Here is a 16,085-nt window from a genome sequence, read left to right as displayed (position 1 = left end):
GTAATCAGAGCTCAGTGATATATAACGAGCTGAGCACCTGTGTGACATCACATGACCAGGGACAGATTTCTATCCACAGGAAGTAAGTAATGAAGCTTCCTGTTGAATTTCAGCAAGAATAGATCTTGAAAACATTGAGGAATTGATACAGAAAGTATATTGGAAAAATGTGTTACTTTTCATTACACAAACCATATCAATTATTTGCTGAAAGAGGGCAACCCCTTTAATGTTCCCTGCAGCACCTCTACAGAGGAAACGAGGGACTACATTGTTCACAATGAAATCAGTGGGCTGTCCATGTAAAATACAGACATGCTGATTCCTCTGGACTGGGACGTGCCCTGTATAGCTGGTGTCTGAGTTATCTACACCAGACAAATTAAAAAAAGCGTGGCTATGACTGCGGGCAGAGGAATTTTTGTATCCTTGAAAGTGCTTATTGCTAGGTCATTGTGAAAAGAAATGTCCCCTTGAGTGGTCTAATTTTCACCTAAAAGCTATAGAGCTGGAGCATTAGTCCGTCCCATTATACCTTATTGAAATGTGAATGATATGATGAGAGATGATTATTATTCCTCTCTAGTATACTCCCACCAGCACAATCTACATTTAGTAGAGGACAGACCAAGGAATCGAGAAGCCACCGATAATTTGATTTTGCCGTTCCTTCTGCAAACAGCAGGAGCATTGCTGCTCGAGAGAATATAATATGACAATCTAGGTAATACAATTTCATAATTGCTGAATGGATTAGCCACCAAACCAGAGGTGGTCTGGATTCACTTTGTGGGGGACTGAGTTTGGCTGCTGTTCTAGGGGAGATCACAGACTGCAAGCGATGATTGTGATTGTACTGCTGCCCCATATGGTATAATGCCCACAAAATGGCCACCTCCGCCCCACCTCAAATAAACGATTAATGTGACTGGAGCACATACTGGATATTATATAACATAAGTACTCAAAATGGTTCCTATGAGAAGAGAGGGAAGGAACAGCAGAGATGATTATGCAAAATTCTGGTTGTGCGCCAGCTCTTACATCATGTTTGTCAATGTCCTGTATTCAGTAACTATTCAGTCTTTCCTAGCTGGATTTTTTTTTAGAAAGCCCAGCTAACTTTTACAGATGTGCACGTCTGTATACTGCGGATGGACAGATTTAGGCATTTTCCGTAGAAACCTATAGGATAAAGTCCAATTTTACTCAGTCCCTGGCCAGACTGGTGTGCCCAGTAGGATGGCAATGTCCTCCACGTACTAAGACTTCTCTCAGTATATTAGTGGCAGAGGATAAATAATCTTTCTTTTGCCATTTCATGTTGCTTCTTATCTTGTATCTTTCACATCCTGAAGTAAATTTAGTTATCTATTGATAGGAAGTAGATGCAAGCAATATGTGTAGCACTTCCAGGCTGTGTATTGTATGGCAGACAGAATCTCGTGTGACCACATCTGGACACATAACTATGTGTGTAAATGGGGGTCGCTCAGAAAGTAGTGTTTGCTTGGTAACTTGCTGGAACTACAAAAGATTCTAATTACATTTTCTGAAGTTTATAACAGTCTCCAATCAGTATGAAGTGCACAGGCATTTGCTTTGACTTCAGTACATTTGCGGCCAAAGGACATCAATAGTCTCTCAGACTGCACTGGTGTGATTTTGGTCCACTCCTCTTCCTCTAGTCTCTTCCACAATTTTGTGGCTGTTGAGGGTATCTTGGTCATATCTTTGTGATAACCATGGATTTTCCAGAGGATTTAATTGTTTCAAAGCTTTCTGCTTCAAGGAACTGCTTTACCTATTTTGTTGTGTGACAGGTGGCATAGTCCTGTATTGCTAATTGATTGATGAATGCAAGGAAGGAAGAAAGAAGGTTCTTGCGTTCACTCTGCCGTGTAACTGTATGAGAGGTCCAACTCCTGCTGCAGAAAACATTACCCAAACCATAACACTTCCTCCACCACTTTTCCCTACCTTCTTTACACACTTTTGGTTAATTCTTTGCCCATTTTGTTGAATTAAATAAATTAAACTTGCTTTCATCACTGCGCAATCCTGTCCTCTCTTACATTTGTCTTTCGAGGGCAACCAGCCTTGTTGGTGGACTTGAATGAGTTTGTAAAGATGCAATATTCTAGAAACCAACTTCTCTTGCTATTATTAATAGGGTCACCCCTTTGGCAACCTGGTGCCGCAAGTTTTCAGTCACTTTGGAACAGTACAACATGTTTGCAAAGTCATTGAAAACTGGAAAGTTATGCTGCCAGTTAAACAGAGTTTGCCAGATAATTAAGAAAATTAACACCAGGTGACATATTAACACCAATATTGCAGGTATCTGAAAGTATTCTTTCATTTTGATCAGTTTTCTTTTTCATTTATCTCATTCACATTTTTATGAAATAAACTTGAATACTGCTATTTTGCTCATGTTAGGATATATTTACTTAGGACTACACAACAAATGACCTTGACACTTAGGAAATTGTGTGTTGTTCTCTAAATATACTGTGTATATATATATATATATATATATATATATATATATGTATAGTACATGGTGAGGAAACATGTTTAACTTGTATTCCTAGACCGTGACCAAGTTTCTCTTACAATGTGTCAGCAGGTTACCCTTTATAACAGTACAAGTTGTAAAGGTTACATCCAGATCTTTGTGCCAGTGATACTTGGCACAACTGATACAAACACGTGTTATGGAGTTTGAAGTCTTCCTTCTCTAAAGTTTATCGTGAAAGGGTTAATGTGGGACGTTATTTCCATCTCCCCCACCTGCCCTGGCAGCCCATTCTGCAGTGTGTAGGCTATGATATCTGTAGATCTTCGTATCACAACCACACCCCCAGGGTATAAGCAGCAAGTGGTTTCTGTTAAACAATTAACTATTTCTTTTTTTGCCATGTGATTATTCCTTGTAATAAAAGAGCCATGCAACCCAACGGGAAATGAAATAAGGCAAGTATAGCTCGGAAAAATTAACTCCTTATCGGCTGGTAGTAGGAATGGGAACGCTTGAGGACGTATATGAAAGGGTTACATGAGAGCACGTATTATTTTATGGCAAAAAAAAAAAAGTTTAGGCCTTTATCAAATTTGATTGGAGTGCAGGAAATGAAGGGATGGTATGGAAATGTTAATTAAATATGCAGCTAATGAAGGGGGGACTGGAAGATCTAATTAGGTCCCCTGCCGCTGCCTGTTCAGCATCAGCGGGTTTGCTCTCAACTCATGTGACGGGAGGTCCGGCCGCAACAAGTGATATTTGTGTTATGTTTGTAAATATCAGAGAAGAGCAGTGAGCGTGTGCGAGAAGGTTGGCACCGGCCCTGCCCTGTAATCTGTATAAACGCCAAACTTGGCAAACATTAGTTTTGTTTGTGCGAGGGGAAATCCCTTGCTCGCGTATAAATAGGGATCCTTTGCCAGCATAGATCCTCATCCTGCTCAGCCGGCACTATAATAAACGTCACGGAGAGGAGGGAGGTGAAGGTTGTGTGCGACAGAACAGAGCGTACGAGCTGTCACCGCCCACAGCGTCAAAATAAATCGTGGCTATGAGTCAGACAGATTGAAAATGCTGCGTGATGCTCTAATGTATAACACGGAACATAGGTAGTGTTCTTCAAATGTAAACTGAGTATGATATAAAATCCACAGTCTCTGCTATTAAACTACAGCATATCCTCAACTTATTTTACCATTGAATGTTGTTCTCAGGGTATATTCCTTATTTTAAACTATACCATTAGGAATAACCTGTGTTTTCTACTACACTGATCTAATAGGGATCACTATGTCAATGAGCAACAAGATGCAACTAATTAAAATTGTTAAAACTTCTATTCAGGTATTTCAAAATTAAACATGTTTTTTTTAGCCAAGATAACTAGTATTGGACTAGGGTTCCTTAGGCCCACCAGAGATAATTGATCTGTGGGCCCACTCATCTTCTTAATCCCCAGGAATAAACTCTAGCAATCTCCAAATTGGGTTTTCTGCTGGACCTCTGGGGCTCAGTATTGGGTTGAACCGGGGAACACTGGAGGATCCTCTAGTACTTTGGTTGCCCAGTCCGACACTGAATATAACTACTCTTACAGCCAGCAAATGTTTTTCACCTAACCTGCACTGAGTTAGCTGCTTGGTGAGAAGAGTATTGTCATGTAATTTACAGAAATATAGTACAGTAAAAGGTGGAAGACTTTTAGGTTAAGGCTTATTACACACAGCGGTGTGCTGACCAGGTATACAAACAGCCAGGTGGAGGAAGGAGCTCCTCACCCCTCCCCTCTTGATAAAAAGCCGAGGCCATGGTCGCAATCCGTCCAGGTCACGATCCCCATAACGGTTGTGTGCATAAGAACTGAAGCTGCACTGTGAATGAGGTTTTGCTGATATGAAACATTGATTACCAATCCTATAGATCAGTGATGGCGAACCTTTTAGAGACCGAGTGCCCAAGCTACAACCAAAATCCACTTATTTACCATGAAGTGCCAACATGGCATTTTAATCAGTAACTAATTGCTACCTGTTCTTTCACATCTTTCAATCGTATCAGCACCTGAGGCCACCAATACAGTTGAAAGAAGGAGGGCAAATTCAGACTCTCATTGTAGCTTCTCTCCAGGGTCTCTCTGTAGAGGAAGAATGGTTGGTCCAGAAGGAGGACCTCCAAAGGTAATGCAGCCCTGTCCACACCTTCTCACTTTTCCTGCAGTTCCAAACAACCAATAAAGTGTCGCTTTAAAACGGCACTGAGACCAGCATCTCTTAAGTTGCCTGGGTCTGCAGGAAGATTTGGTGGATTTGTTCCTGGTGAACACTTTCCTCGGGTGATAACCTGAGTGCCCACAGAAATGGCTCCGAGTGCCACCTCTGGCACCCATGCCATAGGTTCGCCACCACTGCTATAGATAATTATCAATATTACATTGTGGGGGTCCAGCAACCCCTCAGATTTATAGTTCTTTCACAGCTGATACACTGTGAAAACAACAAAAAGCAGGCAGGTCTTTTTTCCCCACCAATCTGATATTAAGGAATTATCCATGGATAATGTATCAATATTATTAGCCTGGAAAATGCAATGTTTGCAGAGCTGAATCGCAACTAATAAACAGGATTTTATTCAAATCCATAAAGTTGGGACTTTTATATTGCATTAATTTGCCTTCCCCAATGTCACCAAATTCAGTATCATTATTTGACACATGTGCACATGATCTTACTCTTGCACAGCCAAATCTTGGTAGTCAGAGATTCATTCTTTATTGACTTTTAGGGTAAAGTGGTTCAGATTTATGCAAAATGTCAAAGATAGTTTTCTGCTGTACCACACTTGTCCCAGTATCTGATGTTGCTGTAGTGTAAGGCTGTCCACCTCCTAGTTGCCTAGTTTATGTATATGCATTTTGTTTCTCTCACCACCCCTTTTGCACTGCAATGTTCTCTGTGTACTCCTCCGGTAAGTTGAAGTTTGGAATCCACAAACATATGATGTTGTATAACACAATGTCACGTCTCACTCACATGTACGGCGTTTATCAGAGTGTTATCTTGCCTCTACACATTTGCCTGTTTGGATAAGCACCCTTATATGGCATTGATAAGTTCGAGACAAACAAGCCTTGTCATCTTTAGTTTTTCGTGGGCCGTGTTTTCAGCAAGTGGAAGAGAGTTACTTTTGTCTTTACAGCCTAACTAACACATACACTAACTAAGAATATTAGTGCCTATCTTTTTTGACTTCAACATATAGGCCCACTGTTTATTTATTTTTAGATCAGTTCAAGGGAAAGAATTGTATTTTTATTTATTGAAAAATAAACTGATTGATGCTACTACAGTATGGCAGTTTATGGGGATTATACTGACCATTTATTACAATGGCACAGCCTAGGGTCTTACAAAGTAGCAAGGTAGCAACAGGAGGTGTGGTTTTCCTTGTCCCTCCTTGGAAAACATAATTGCATTTTTCCAAGATAAGGTTGTAACCTATAGCCTGGCTGTATATAATGGATTGTCTTGTGTGTTTGGGGTGGAAGCTGTCATTTCTCAGGTAGGCTGTTGGTTTGTGGTATATTCCTTGTATATTCCATTTCCCTGATCTGATATTAACAACAAAAGGAAGGATCTCCCAGTGGCCAAGCATTTCTCCAGAGAGGACCACACAATGGAAAATTTGCGTATTACTGTTTTAATGAGACATTTCAAAACACAGTGGTAAAGGAAATGATGAGAGTATAAATGAAAGCAGAGATTTAGTGCCTTACAAAGTGGTCTTAATATCCATATAAGCTTCATGACCCCCTGTCTCTGACCTGGAGGCCACACGCAGATAAGAGCCAGAGCGCTCTTGTCATGTCTATTTATTACCAGAAATGTATGTGTATATATCATTCTGTTGTTTTAAAGTTTTTTTTAATATCCTTTGATGATCACTGCCTAGTGTGTATAAAATTCTATAAATTTTCAGTTTCATGCATAACATCATGTCTGACAAAGAGAACCAGTATTCTCGAAAGCTCACCATCAAATATACTTAAAAAGTATCGCTCTTCACTCTTAGAATTCTAAGATTTCTTCACTATTCTTCTGCCCTCTGTGGCTAACATGGTACAAGTCTAAACCTGTAGAAGGGCTGTAAATCAGTTGCATGCAAAGTCTCTGAGAGTGAAGCTAAATCTTTAGGAAATAGTAATAAAAGACGGCTAGTAGCATATTTTATATGTTTGCATGTAGCTTGGTGAGACTAGTGCAGCTGTAGTTTCCTCTTCTGTCCAGTGAACTATTACTTTGGCTTCAGTATTTCTATCTGAAGGTACAGTAAGTCACATAATTACAGTACATGTGTATCCTACAAAAAGTATTAATCGAGCCGTTCATTCCCGTAATAAACCTATAAAAGACATCAAAATACATCCCAACAAGATAAAGATCCGTCCTTGTGTTTAAACATGAATAAAGATTACATACAATGTAATGATAATGAAGGTACATAGGATACCATGTGACCTGACTATACATACCGAGGCTGTACCCTATCAGTAAACAAACATACGCAAATTGTACCAGGCTGTGCAGGGACAATAATCGCATCATGGCGAATACTGATTGTGGAGGAAGTGTGACTGGTGTGTGCTTGTCATCGCCTTTCTATAAGGTTAAGCAAGGATGTGTAAACGTTTGAGGTGTTCTACAATTCATTTTTTTTAATGAAGATATATTTCTGAGGACAGGGCTTGGAAATATACCAGGGAGCTGCAGTTCATAGGAAAAGGGCTGTTTTTACTTCCTAAAAATAGTGCTCCCCAAGTTTTTAGGTTTTTATTCTTGTATTGTGACTCAGATTCATTCACTTCAATACCAGGGAGCCTATGGACAAGCATAGCACTGTGATCGGGGAGAAAAATCAGACTTTTGTTTCCTAATTCTGATTTCTTGAGAGGCTTTACAGGATTAAATATTGATGGATTTAGTCAGCATAGGCTATACATTTCAGGTTGGTAAAAGTCCATTTCCCAGCATAGCATTTCTACCCACTCATCTACCTGCATGCACTCTACAATAATCTTATTCCAGTAAACCCCTTTTGATTTTTTTTTTTTCTTTTAACGCCTATACAATTTCTTAATTACCTGTTAGGACATATGGACTTCATAGAGGGTCCCCTTTCCAAAACCAAAGTGGAAAGGTGCTTACAAAGAGACCCAGCCTTACCATTACATGAATGGGAAGGCTGTAGCAATATATTTCATCTCTGTAGGGTAATTGTACATTGAAAACAGCTTATCCTTTGGGGTTTCTGAAATTGGGCTACATAAAAATTATACATCATACAGGTGAGCTTCTTGATGCTCAAGAGGAGTAGCCTCTCATTTTAGTGGGCTACTTTTCTTCTTGCTGTGGGAAATGTCGATCATTGTGTTTAAGGGGCTGTCCACTTTCAGCAAATAATTGTTATTTTTTCTATAAAGAAAGGGCTGGAACCCCTGAACTAAGTGGCTGGGGTGGAGACCAGCATGGCTGGGGCGAGGGGATATGCCCCTTTGAAGTTGGGAGCTAGATTAGGGGGGTAGAGGAGTATAAAATCCTGGGAAGAGCGGGAAACGGGCACTTGGTGGGGCACAGAGGAAAATTCCCACCTTCCCAGCCTTTAGGTAGCTGTTGGTGCCGCCGAGCCGGTGGTGGCAGCTGCTAGTAGTGGAACATATTTTCCTTGTTTTGTGTGCCTGACCTTTTGTGGCCTCGAGGACCAACTACATATATATATATATATAGAAAGAAAGTATGGTGTTGTGTCATTCCTGGAGAGGACAAATATTGGGGGGAGTGAAACGGGCACTATAGCCCGGTGGTTAGGAGCAGGATACAGTTGACAATGCCCAGTCATGAAAAGTAATACAATTTGTGATGTCACACAGTTGTACGGCTTGTTATATCAGAGAGTAATCAAAACTGTGTGTTATAATGAGCTGTCCACCTGTGTGACACCACATGGCCAGGGACCTGTACTTCCAGGACTTCACAGGAAGTAAACAATGAAACTTTGTGTTGAATGACAGCAAGCAGAGATTTACAAAACCCTAAGGAATTTATACATATATATATATATATATATATATATATATATATATATGTATAATGAACATTGTAAAACTTTTCATTACACATACAATAACAATTATTTGCTGAAAGTGGACAACCCCTTTAAGTTGCAGAGGTGTACAGTACTTGGATATTATATGGATGCATTGATAGTAGAGTCTTGTATCTAAGGCACAAAAAGAATATAAGTTCACACTTATTTAAAGAGAAAATATGCATATGGAAATATGGTGGTTTTACTTTTAGGGTGATTTGGAAGCTGTCAAGGTGGGCACATCCAGTAACTGTGAACATTCTTGCTTCAGCTATAATATTACCATAACACTTCCAAAAAGCTTGTGGCTCTCATAACACTATTTGAAAATATTTGATCAATTGCAGGAACTACTATAAATAACAGGAATGTAATGTTGTGTCCTGGAAAAAGAGGATATGCCAACAATTAGGAAGTTACCCAGAGAAGAGCCCTATATTACTATATGGCCCCTTCCACACGTGCGTTGCAGATCACGTCAGAGTCTGATCAGGGTGCGATCAGGGTTTGGTCAGTGAAAAACTGACATTTTGCATCAGAGTTCAATCAGTTTTCAGTCAGAGTTTGTTCAGTGTCTCAGTTTTTCACGCGCCTTTTCAATGCAATCTCAATGCATTCTATGGCAATTGATGTGTGAAAAACGCATTGCACTTGCATGTGTCTAAGAGTGCAATGCGTTTTTTATGCATCTCCATAGACTTGTATGGTGCGTTTTTCACACGTGTGACCTGCAAAAGTAGAGCATGGTGAGATTTAAATGCACGTTAAAAAAAACGTGCGTGTAAAAAAAAATGCAAGTCTGAAAAAGCCCATTGATTATAAAAGGTCAGAGTGCAATGCAAGTTCTGAGCGTCAAAAGCAATGCCAGTGTGGAAGGGGCCTTTATCAAAGAGATGAGACCAGATCAACTTGGTGCTTGTCCCAAATCTGCCCATACATGGCTGATCGTTTGAGATTTCCTTAACCGCTTGCTCTTTTTGCACTCCTGTTTCACTTATCCATAATCTGGCCAAAACCTGTGCAAATCAAAGGCAATGGTGAGGAGCTTGTCTCAATAGATGCGAAACATGTCGTGCTATTGTCATCCTAGTTGCCCATCACAAACGTCATATACAATCTGAAGTCCCCCCTGCTGCCCTAGAATTTTGTTTAGTAACTGCAGCGTGTGTACACGGCCTCATCCGCCCTACCGCTACAATGCCAGTAGCATGCAGGGAGCATCATATGAGATCACAGCTGGCGGTTGTTTACAGGCCCTGATCATAGTGACCGCTGCATGACATGAGCTTTATGGTAGAGGTAATTGTTTAACTTACCTTTGTCAGCAACCTGCATCGGATCCTGAGCTACCATTCTCATTGCAGGAATGAAAGCTTTAATGGGTAGTGCAGTGTATTATACAAGCGATCAAGTGAATATATGAAATTGCCACATCTGGCAATACATCTCTGGCTGATATGTGCAGCACAATAGTATTCCCCCACAGTAAAGTAAAAAAATTCCTCATAAACCACTGCGAAGTATAAAATAAAAAAAATAAGCCGGAAAAAAATGGCACAAAAAATATAGATTGTCTTATATTTTATGAAAAACACTGTAAATGAATAACCATAGGATCAGAATTGAATTTATTCCCAGATATCCTCTCATGTAAGGATTAATCCAAATATACTGCCATTAAAAAATATAACTCAACCTGCAAAAAACAACCCCTCTATTAAGGCTGTGATGATGAAAAATTAAAACAGGGCTTTTTAAAGTTACAAAAAGTGTTGAGACGTGTGGGGTTAGGGGTTTGTTTTTTATTCCTGTAAAGAAGACCTTTAAACTGTCAACTTTTCAGTAAATAACAATTCTGGGACAGTTCCTCTGCCAACCGTTCTTGACCCTGGATTCATCACTGAATTGTATAGGTATCCCCACACCCACCACCTGTTTTTACCCAGTTGTCAAATGATTAATTAATTCCTAGAATGTATAACAGAGGAATGATACGCAGTATTCTAAGTATAGATTATACATGTCAGGAGTGGGAGCTGGTGCCCTTTAAGGACTAAATAAAAATGAGAACTTGGAACAAGGCCAACTCTGACATGTTTGGTAAGGGCTCTTACTTTTAGGAAGTCTGGAGATGTAGCTTCCTAGTCATTAATTTCCTCTGGTCACGTAACTTTCAGGATGATTAATGACATTACACAAGACACCCTCTTGTCCTGTCCAGTCCAGGAAATCCATACAGAGAGATTCCCCTTTGTCATACAGCAGTATTATCAGCTGACAACACAGAAGAGGAGGGGGAAGCAGCAGGTCCTCAGGTCCTAAGAAGTTTTCGTTAGCCATTACCAAGTCTCCAATTTCAGGCCCACCATGACATCATGTCCTGTGTCAGTCTGTTTACATTTTTCCTTCTCCACATGCGTCTTCCTAGATCTTGGCACTGGAACTTTGGGACACAGAGCTGACAATCTAGCTGGTAGATTTCTTTTGTTAAAGTCAAAGGAGAGTTGAGGTAACAGTTTGCCCTTTTAGGTCAGTCAGGAGACGGATGTTTATCCACAGGCTCCCTGTCCCGTGACTGCCTCTCCTCTCTCATGCTCGTCCCCTCCCTGTCACCAGGGGGATATTTCAGGTGTCGGGATGCAGGCTTTGGCCCGGAGCCATGAACTGGGAAGACCTCAGGAGTTGGCAAATTGCCCAGGCCCCTGTCTGGTACAGCATGTACTTTACCAGTGGGTGGGGGTTGGGGGGCACCTGAGGAGAAGGAGATGAGGACTAAAGGGGGAATTTTGCAGATATTCATCATCACTGAGGTGTCCACTGTAAACGTAACCCCCACAGTGCAGGCATAATTGTGACATGCTTTCCTTCATAGAGTATGGTAATGTATACCAATGCTTAGGATACAGTACAGGACAGCGAGAAGACATACAGCACACTCTACACATAGCCATGGAATATACAGCACATTGCGATATCTAACCCCTAAGATGCAGCGGTTTTGAAGAGTAGATGGATTGGAGATACAATATACAATATGCTGTTATGTAAGCCACCACCAGGCTCCATCCTCCCCGAGGTGGCACAGTTCACAAGCCTTATGAAATGTTTGCTAATCTCCCCTTCATCTAAGGTCACAAGCAGAATATTTCACATGATGGAAAATCTCATCCCTCCGCCATCAGATAGTGTTCATGAACATATAGAACAGTAGAGAGGAAATATGCAGATCTGTCATAAGATGGCACATTTGTTAAAGTGAGCTGTGTAGATAACAGTCTTATCTGTTCCTGGGAAAGCTGGGGTAAGACCTATATGGCTTGCACAGGGATTCAGACAATGATGCATGACAAGGCAGATCACCTTCATATGACTCCACCTTGGCTGTATACAGTGACACAAAGGCAGGACTGACTTGTCCTTGCTTCCACTCCGTGACACATTAGTTAACATTTATAATACCTGCCTAAATGACACAGACAGAATACCTTGTGATCCCACCAGCTTTATCTTTATGGGAACAATAAAAGAGCTTGTCTTACCCCGTGCAACCTTTGATATGTGTGAACGTGTCAAGGTATATGTATGTATGTACGCTGCTTATCCTCACACAAAACAAGGCAATTCCAATGGGGAGCCACTCCCTGCCATATAGCATGCGAGACACAGTCAGTTCCGCATTACTGCAAGTCTCTGTGCCCTGCCTGCACCTATGTATCTATGTACAGCTCCTTCCTCCTCCTGCACACATAGAAGCCATAAATACATTGACATACAGCTCAGTGTTTACCGGAGCAACGGCCTCGGTATAACACCTGTGTGGGTGTGTGCGCCTATGGAGGCATTTATAATGGGCAATGGGGCCTAAAGGTTCATGAAGTACAGTACACTATTATGTGGCAGTGCATTAGTATGCGGAGAAGGACAACAGAGCTCATACTTCACTACATACATATACATAAAATCTTCATTAAGTTTTGTAATGTCTATTTCTCATTCTGCCTGAGGCGTCTTTTTATAGATAAAATTAGGAATGTAAAGATGTGTTATTTATCTTTTATCCTAAAGCTGCAAAATATCTCCCTCATCTATCTATCTCATCTATATCATATCTCTCAGAGATCCTCTTCCTGTGTTGCTCTGGTTTGGTAGCTGCGGGCAGCAGATGTGCGATGTGACAGTGAGGCCTATGTGTGGTAACATAACACAGGGCAATGAGATTTGGGAGGTTTGTGACGATCCTGTGACCCATCATTGGCTTGTGCCCCAGTCACTCCTTTTCTGGCACAGTCTGTGGTATTCGCTAGAGGTGCTGTGGATCTCAGATAATTCAGCAGGGAAGGCGACTTACAGGATATTCCATAGCTGCATTATTCATTCTCCAAGCAGTCTCACCTTTGCTCGGTTTAAGCAATCTTTACTGGTATAGTATACCCTTTATCTGCGGACTTTTCTTTATCTCCTGGCCTTATCGCTGATTTCCTGTAGGTGAAGTCTCTTTACCTCTCTTGCTCCCTTACTTATCTCTTCTCCTTTTCTATACCACTTGTTTGTTCTAAGTATTTTCCTTTCCATAGCATGTCTAATATTCCTATGCGTCCTCTGAAGCTTTCTTTTGTGATTTTTTTTTTCTGCACACCCTTCTGGTTTTATTTTAGCCAAAGTAAAAGAAGCTGAGCCGTTTGCTCTGTTGTCGGCCTTTCTCCCTTCTTCTCATCTGTGCAAGTTTATCTCTGGTTTGATTTTCCCTGCATCTGGTGGGAATCAAAGTTGTTTATGGCAAACCTGGCATGGATCCTCCGCAATCAGTACCCTATGTCGACTTCCAAAAATAACATTCCTGCCTTTGTAAATGCCGCAAAGCAGAACCAAACAGACCAGGGATGATTAACCACTACATTACCCCTAGGAGACATGCAGAATAAGGGCCATGGTATACAAAGAATGATAATGCATACATCTCGGAGGTGTCCTCTACTAGTGATCCTCTACTAGTGATGTACGTAGTGAGCCCCTTAACTACAGGGAATGATGGATAACTGAAGGGATACATGGAGTTGGTACCTTATTATGCCTCCACAGGCAGTCCCAATCACTTGAGTGCCGGAGGTAGGTGAGCACTGTACTAGGCAATTTTGGACACTCGCAATCTATCAAATAGAGCGACAAGACACATTCTCAACCTGTCGCTCCACCCTTTAGTGAGAACGCAACTTCCGGGTTACCAGCAGTCAGACTTTCACTGATTGATTTGATAACCTCTATCCTGTAGATGGGGGTTCCTGGGTAAACTTGGTAGTTTCCCTTTAGGTGGGCAAGGTACATGGAGGCCAATGCAGATTTTTAATATCAGAGCAGTTTTTTTTTGTGTCCCTATGTCATGTTGAAGAATGAAGAAATGTTATACATAATTCATTAGAGTATAATATTGCCTGACAAGGCCCTAGCATATATTCCATAAAGTAAGTTTATCATCCCAGTATTGGGTGGCAAAAACAAGCCAAGTACCTAATCCCTGTTGTGCCCTGCCATGTTTCCATAGATGCTGCCAATGAAATGATATCCCACATCCATTGCTCATGTCACTAAATGACGTCTTATTTAGAGAAAGTTTGACATGTTCTATGTTTGACCTTGTAGGATGGCAATGATATATATTATGATCTCTGCTGCCTTTTGTACTAGTTGGCAGTACACAGACACCATAGGAATGAAATAACCTGGATAACAAAGACGTAGACAATACATTGTATACTGTTGCAGCCTTATCTTACCATTGACTCACTCAGATTGTTATAAAAAGTAACATAGTTTGGCAAGCTGAATAGATGTATAGAAACTTTCTTCCTCCCCCTCTCCATTGAGTAGAGCGGACTGTGGAAGGAATCCATAGAACATGTAACCTGTTACTCCTACTATATAATGATACAGACAGAAGGAATGTATGGAGCATATTATGTGCCCCCTTAATCGTACACACAAGAGGGGCCTCTACAACCTGCAGTACTCTCCACTGGTGGATGGATTCTCTCCACCAGCCTCCATTGGTTCTACTTGTTCCTATGTTGCCCCTTACTGTCTCATCAATCAGAACTTGGAACCAACTAGACGTGTCACTTTCATGTCAAATATTACCTGCCTCTTTTAAAGCCTATAAAATGAAAATAATGTAGATTTGTGCATAGCAAATGCTTGAAGAAGAACTTACTTAGATCCAGGCACCTTGTCTCTGGTAATCTTATATTTGGTATCTATGGTCTCCTTCCTTCTAAAATAAACTTTTAAATTTATACTAATCAGCCAGAAAGGTTCTGGGGGTGTTATCAGAGCCCCTTCATGCTGCAGCTGCTTCACAGGCTGTTACACTGTGCAGGAGCACTTCTGCTCCCTCGGCACTCCCCCCTCCCTCTACCTGCTGGAATGTTACACAATGGGAGGGGAGAGGATCCTGCACAATGTAATAGCCTTGCATGATTTATAAAGTTTATTTTCGGAAGGAGGGAGGTCATGGATAACAAATAAAAGAAGATTACCTGGTGCCTGGATCTTTGCTTAGGCGTCCCTGGTTTATCATGCTGCCTTTTGTTGGTAGATTTCCTTAATCATGCTTGTTATTTTAATGAAGGGAAGAGGGGTAAGAGTAAGACACATGTGAGCCTGGGCTATAGCAAGTCAGCCTGTGACATACACAGTGTATAAAAAATCAAGTGCATTTAAGTTCAAGGCAGTGAGTGTTTTCAAGCGTAGGTGTGTTAGGTGGTGTCTTGTTTGGCAAGGGTTTTAATACTTTGATAATAATGATGTAATGGATTATAGGACTCAATTCTCTTTTACTGAATGTCAAAATTAGAACTATTTCTCATAATCTTGTGGTCCATTCATGAAATCTCTCTTTCCTTACAGGTGGCCGGATGGGAAGCGTAAAAGAAAGAATAGCCAATGTATGGGGAAAGGCGGTATGTCAGGTATGAGGTCCAGTTGGGGGGATTTGATGAATTCTGCTTCTGGGACACTTAAACTCACTCAACCCATCTATATTCCTTCCTGTCTCCCCTATGATCCCTTCTGTATCCATCAACTCTCCCAGTAGCTTCTTCTGCTTACATCGCTCTGTTTGTTTATCCTTTAAGGGATTCTCCAGGAGAGCACAAACAAGTCTTATTTATCAGCACATAATACAATGTCTTGGGTTTATTACAGTGTGGGCCTGTAGTTTGCATCTTGGCTATATGGCCCAATATTGCTCTATGGATGAGACACAGGAGTTCGCCTGCATCCGGGATCACCATGACCATGCTCTGTTAAAATATGCAAAGTTTTCCAGGATGGGATAAGGAAAACCACACTTCTTTTCCCTACCTTGTAAGGAAGCTCCCTTTACATCAAGCATGGCCTATAAGAGACCCAGTATATCTATTCC

General features: G+C 41.0%; 1 protein-coding gene across 12 annotated transcripts in view; it reads left to right on the top strand.

Annotated features, from left to right (window-relative positions):
• The window catches only part of THRA (thyroid hormone receptor alpha), a 236,801-nt gene that overhangs the window by 197,562 nt on the left and 23,154 nt on the right, over positions 1-16,085 (top strand). For 10 of the 12 annotated variants that reach the window (XM_072111459.1, XM_072111456.1, XM_072111457.1 and 7 more), the window contains one exon: positions 15,569-15,630. In XM_072111459.1, coding sequence (XP_071967560.1) covers positions 15,569-15,630 — 62 coding nt within the window. Of the gene's footprint in view, positions 1-13,007; positions 13,089-15,568; positions 15,631-16,085 lie in introns of those variants that run through there. The other 2 variants (XM_072111467.1, XM_072111466.1) reach the window with 1 other exon arrangement.

The sequence above is a fragment of the Engystomops pustulosus genome, chromosome 6 (assembly GCF_040894005.1).
Source record: "Engystomops pustulosus chromosome 6, aEngPut4.maternal, whole genome shotgun sequence".
Taxonomy (NCBI): domain Eukaryota; kingdom Metazoa; phylum Chordata; class Amphibia; order Anura; family Leptodactylidae; genus Engystomops; species Engystomops pustulosus.
Note: the sequence above shows the minus strand (reverse complement) of the source record. Positions and strands in the feature narration are given on the sequence as shown.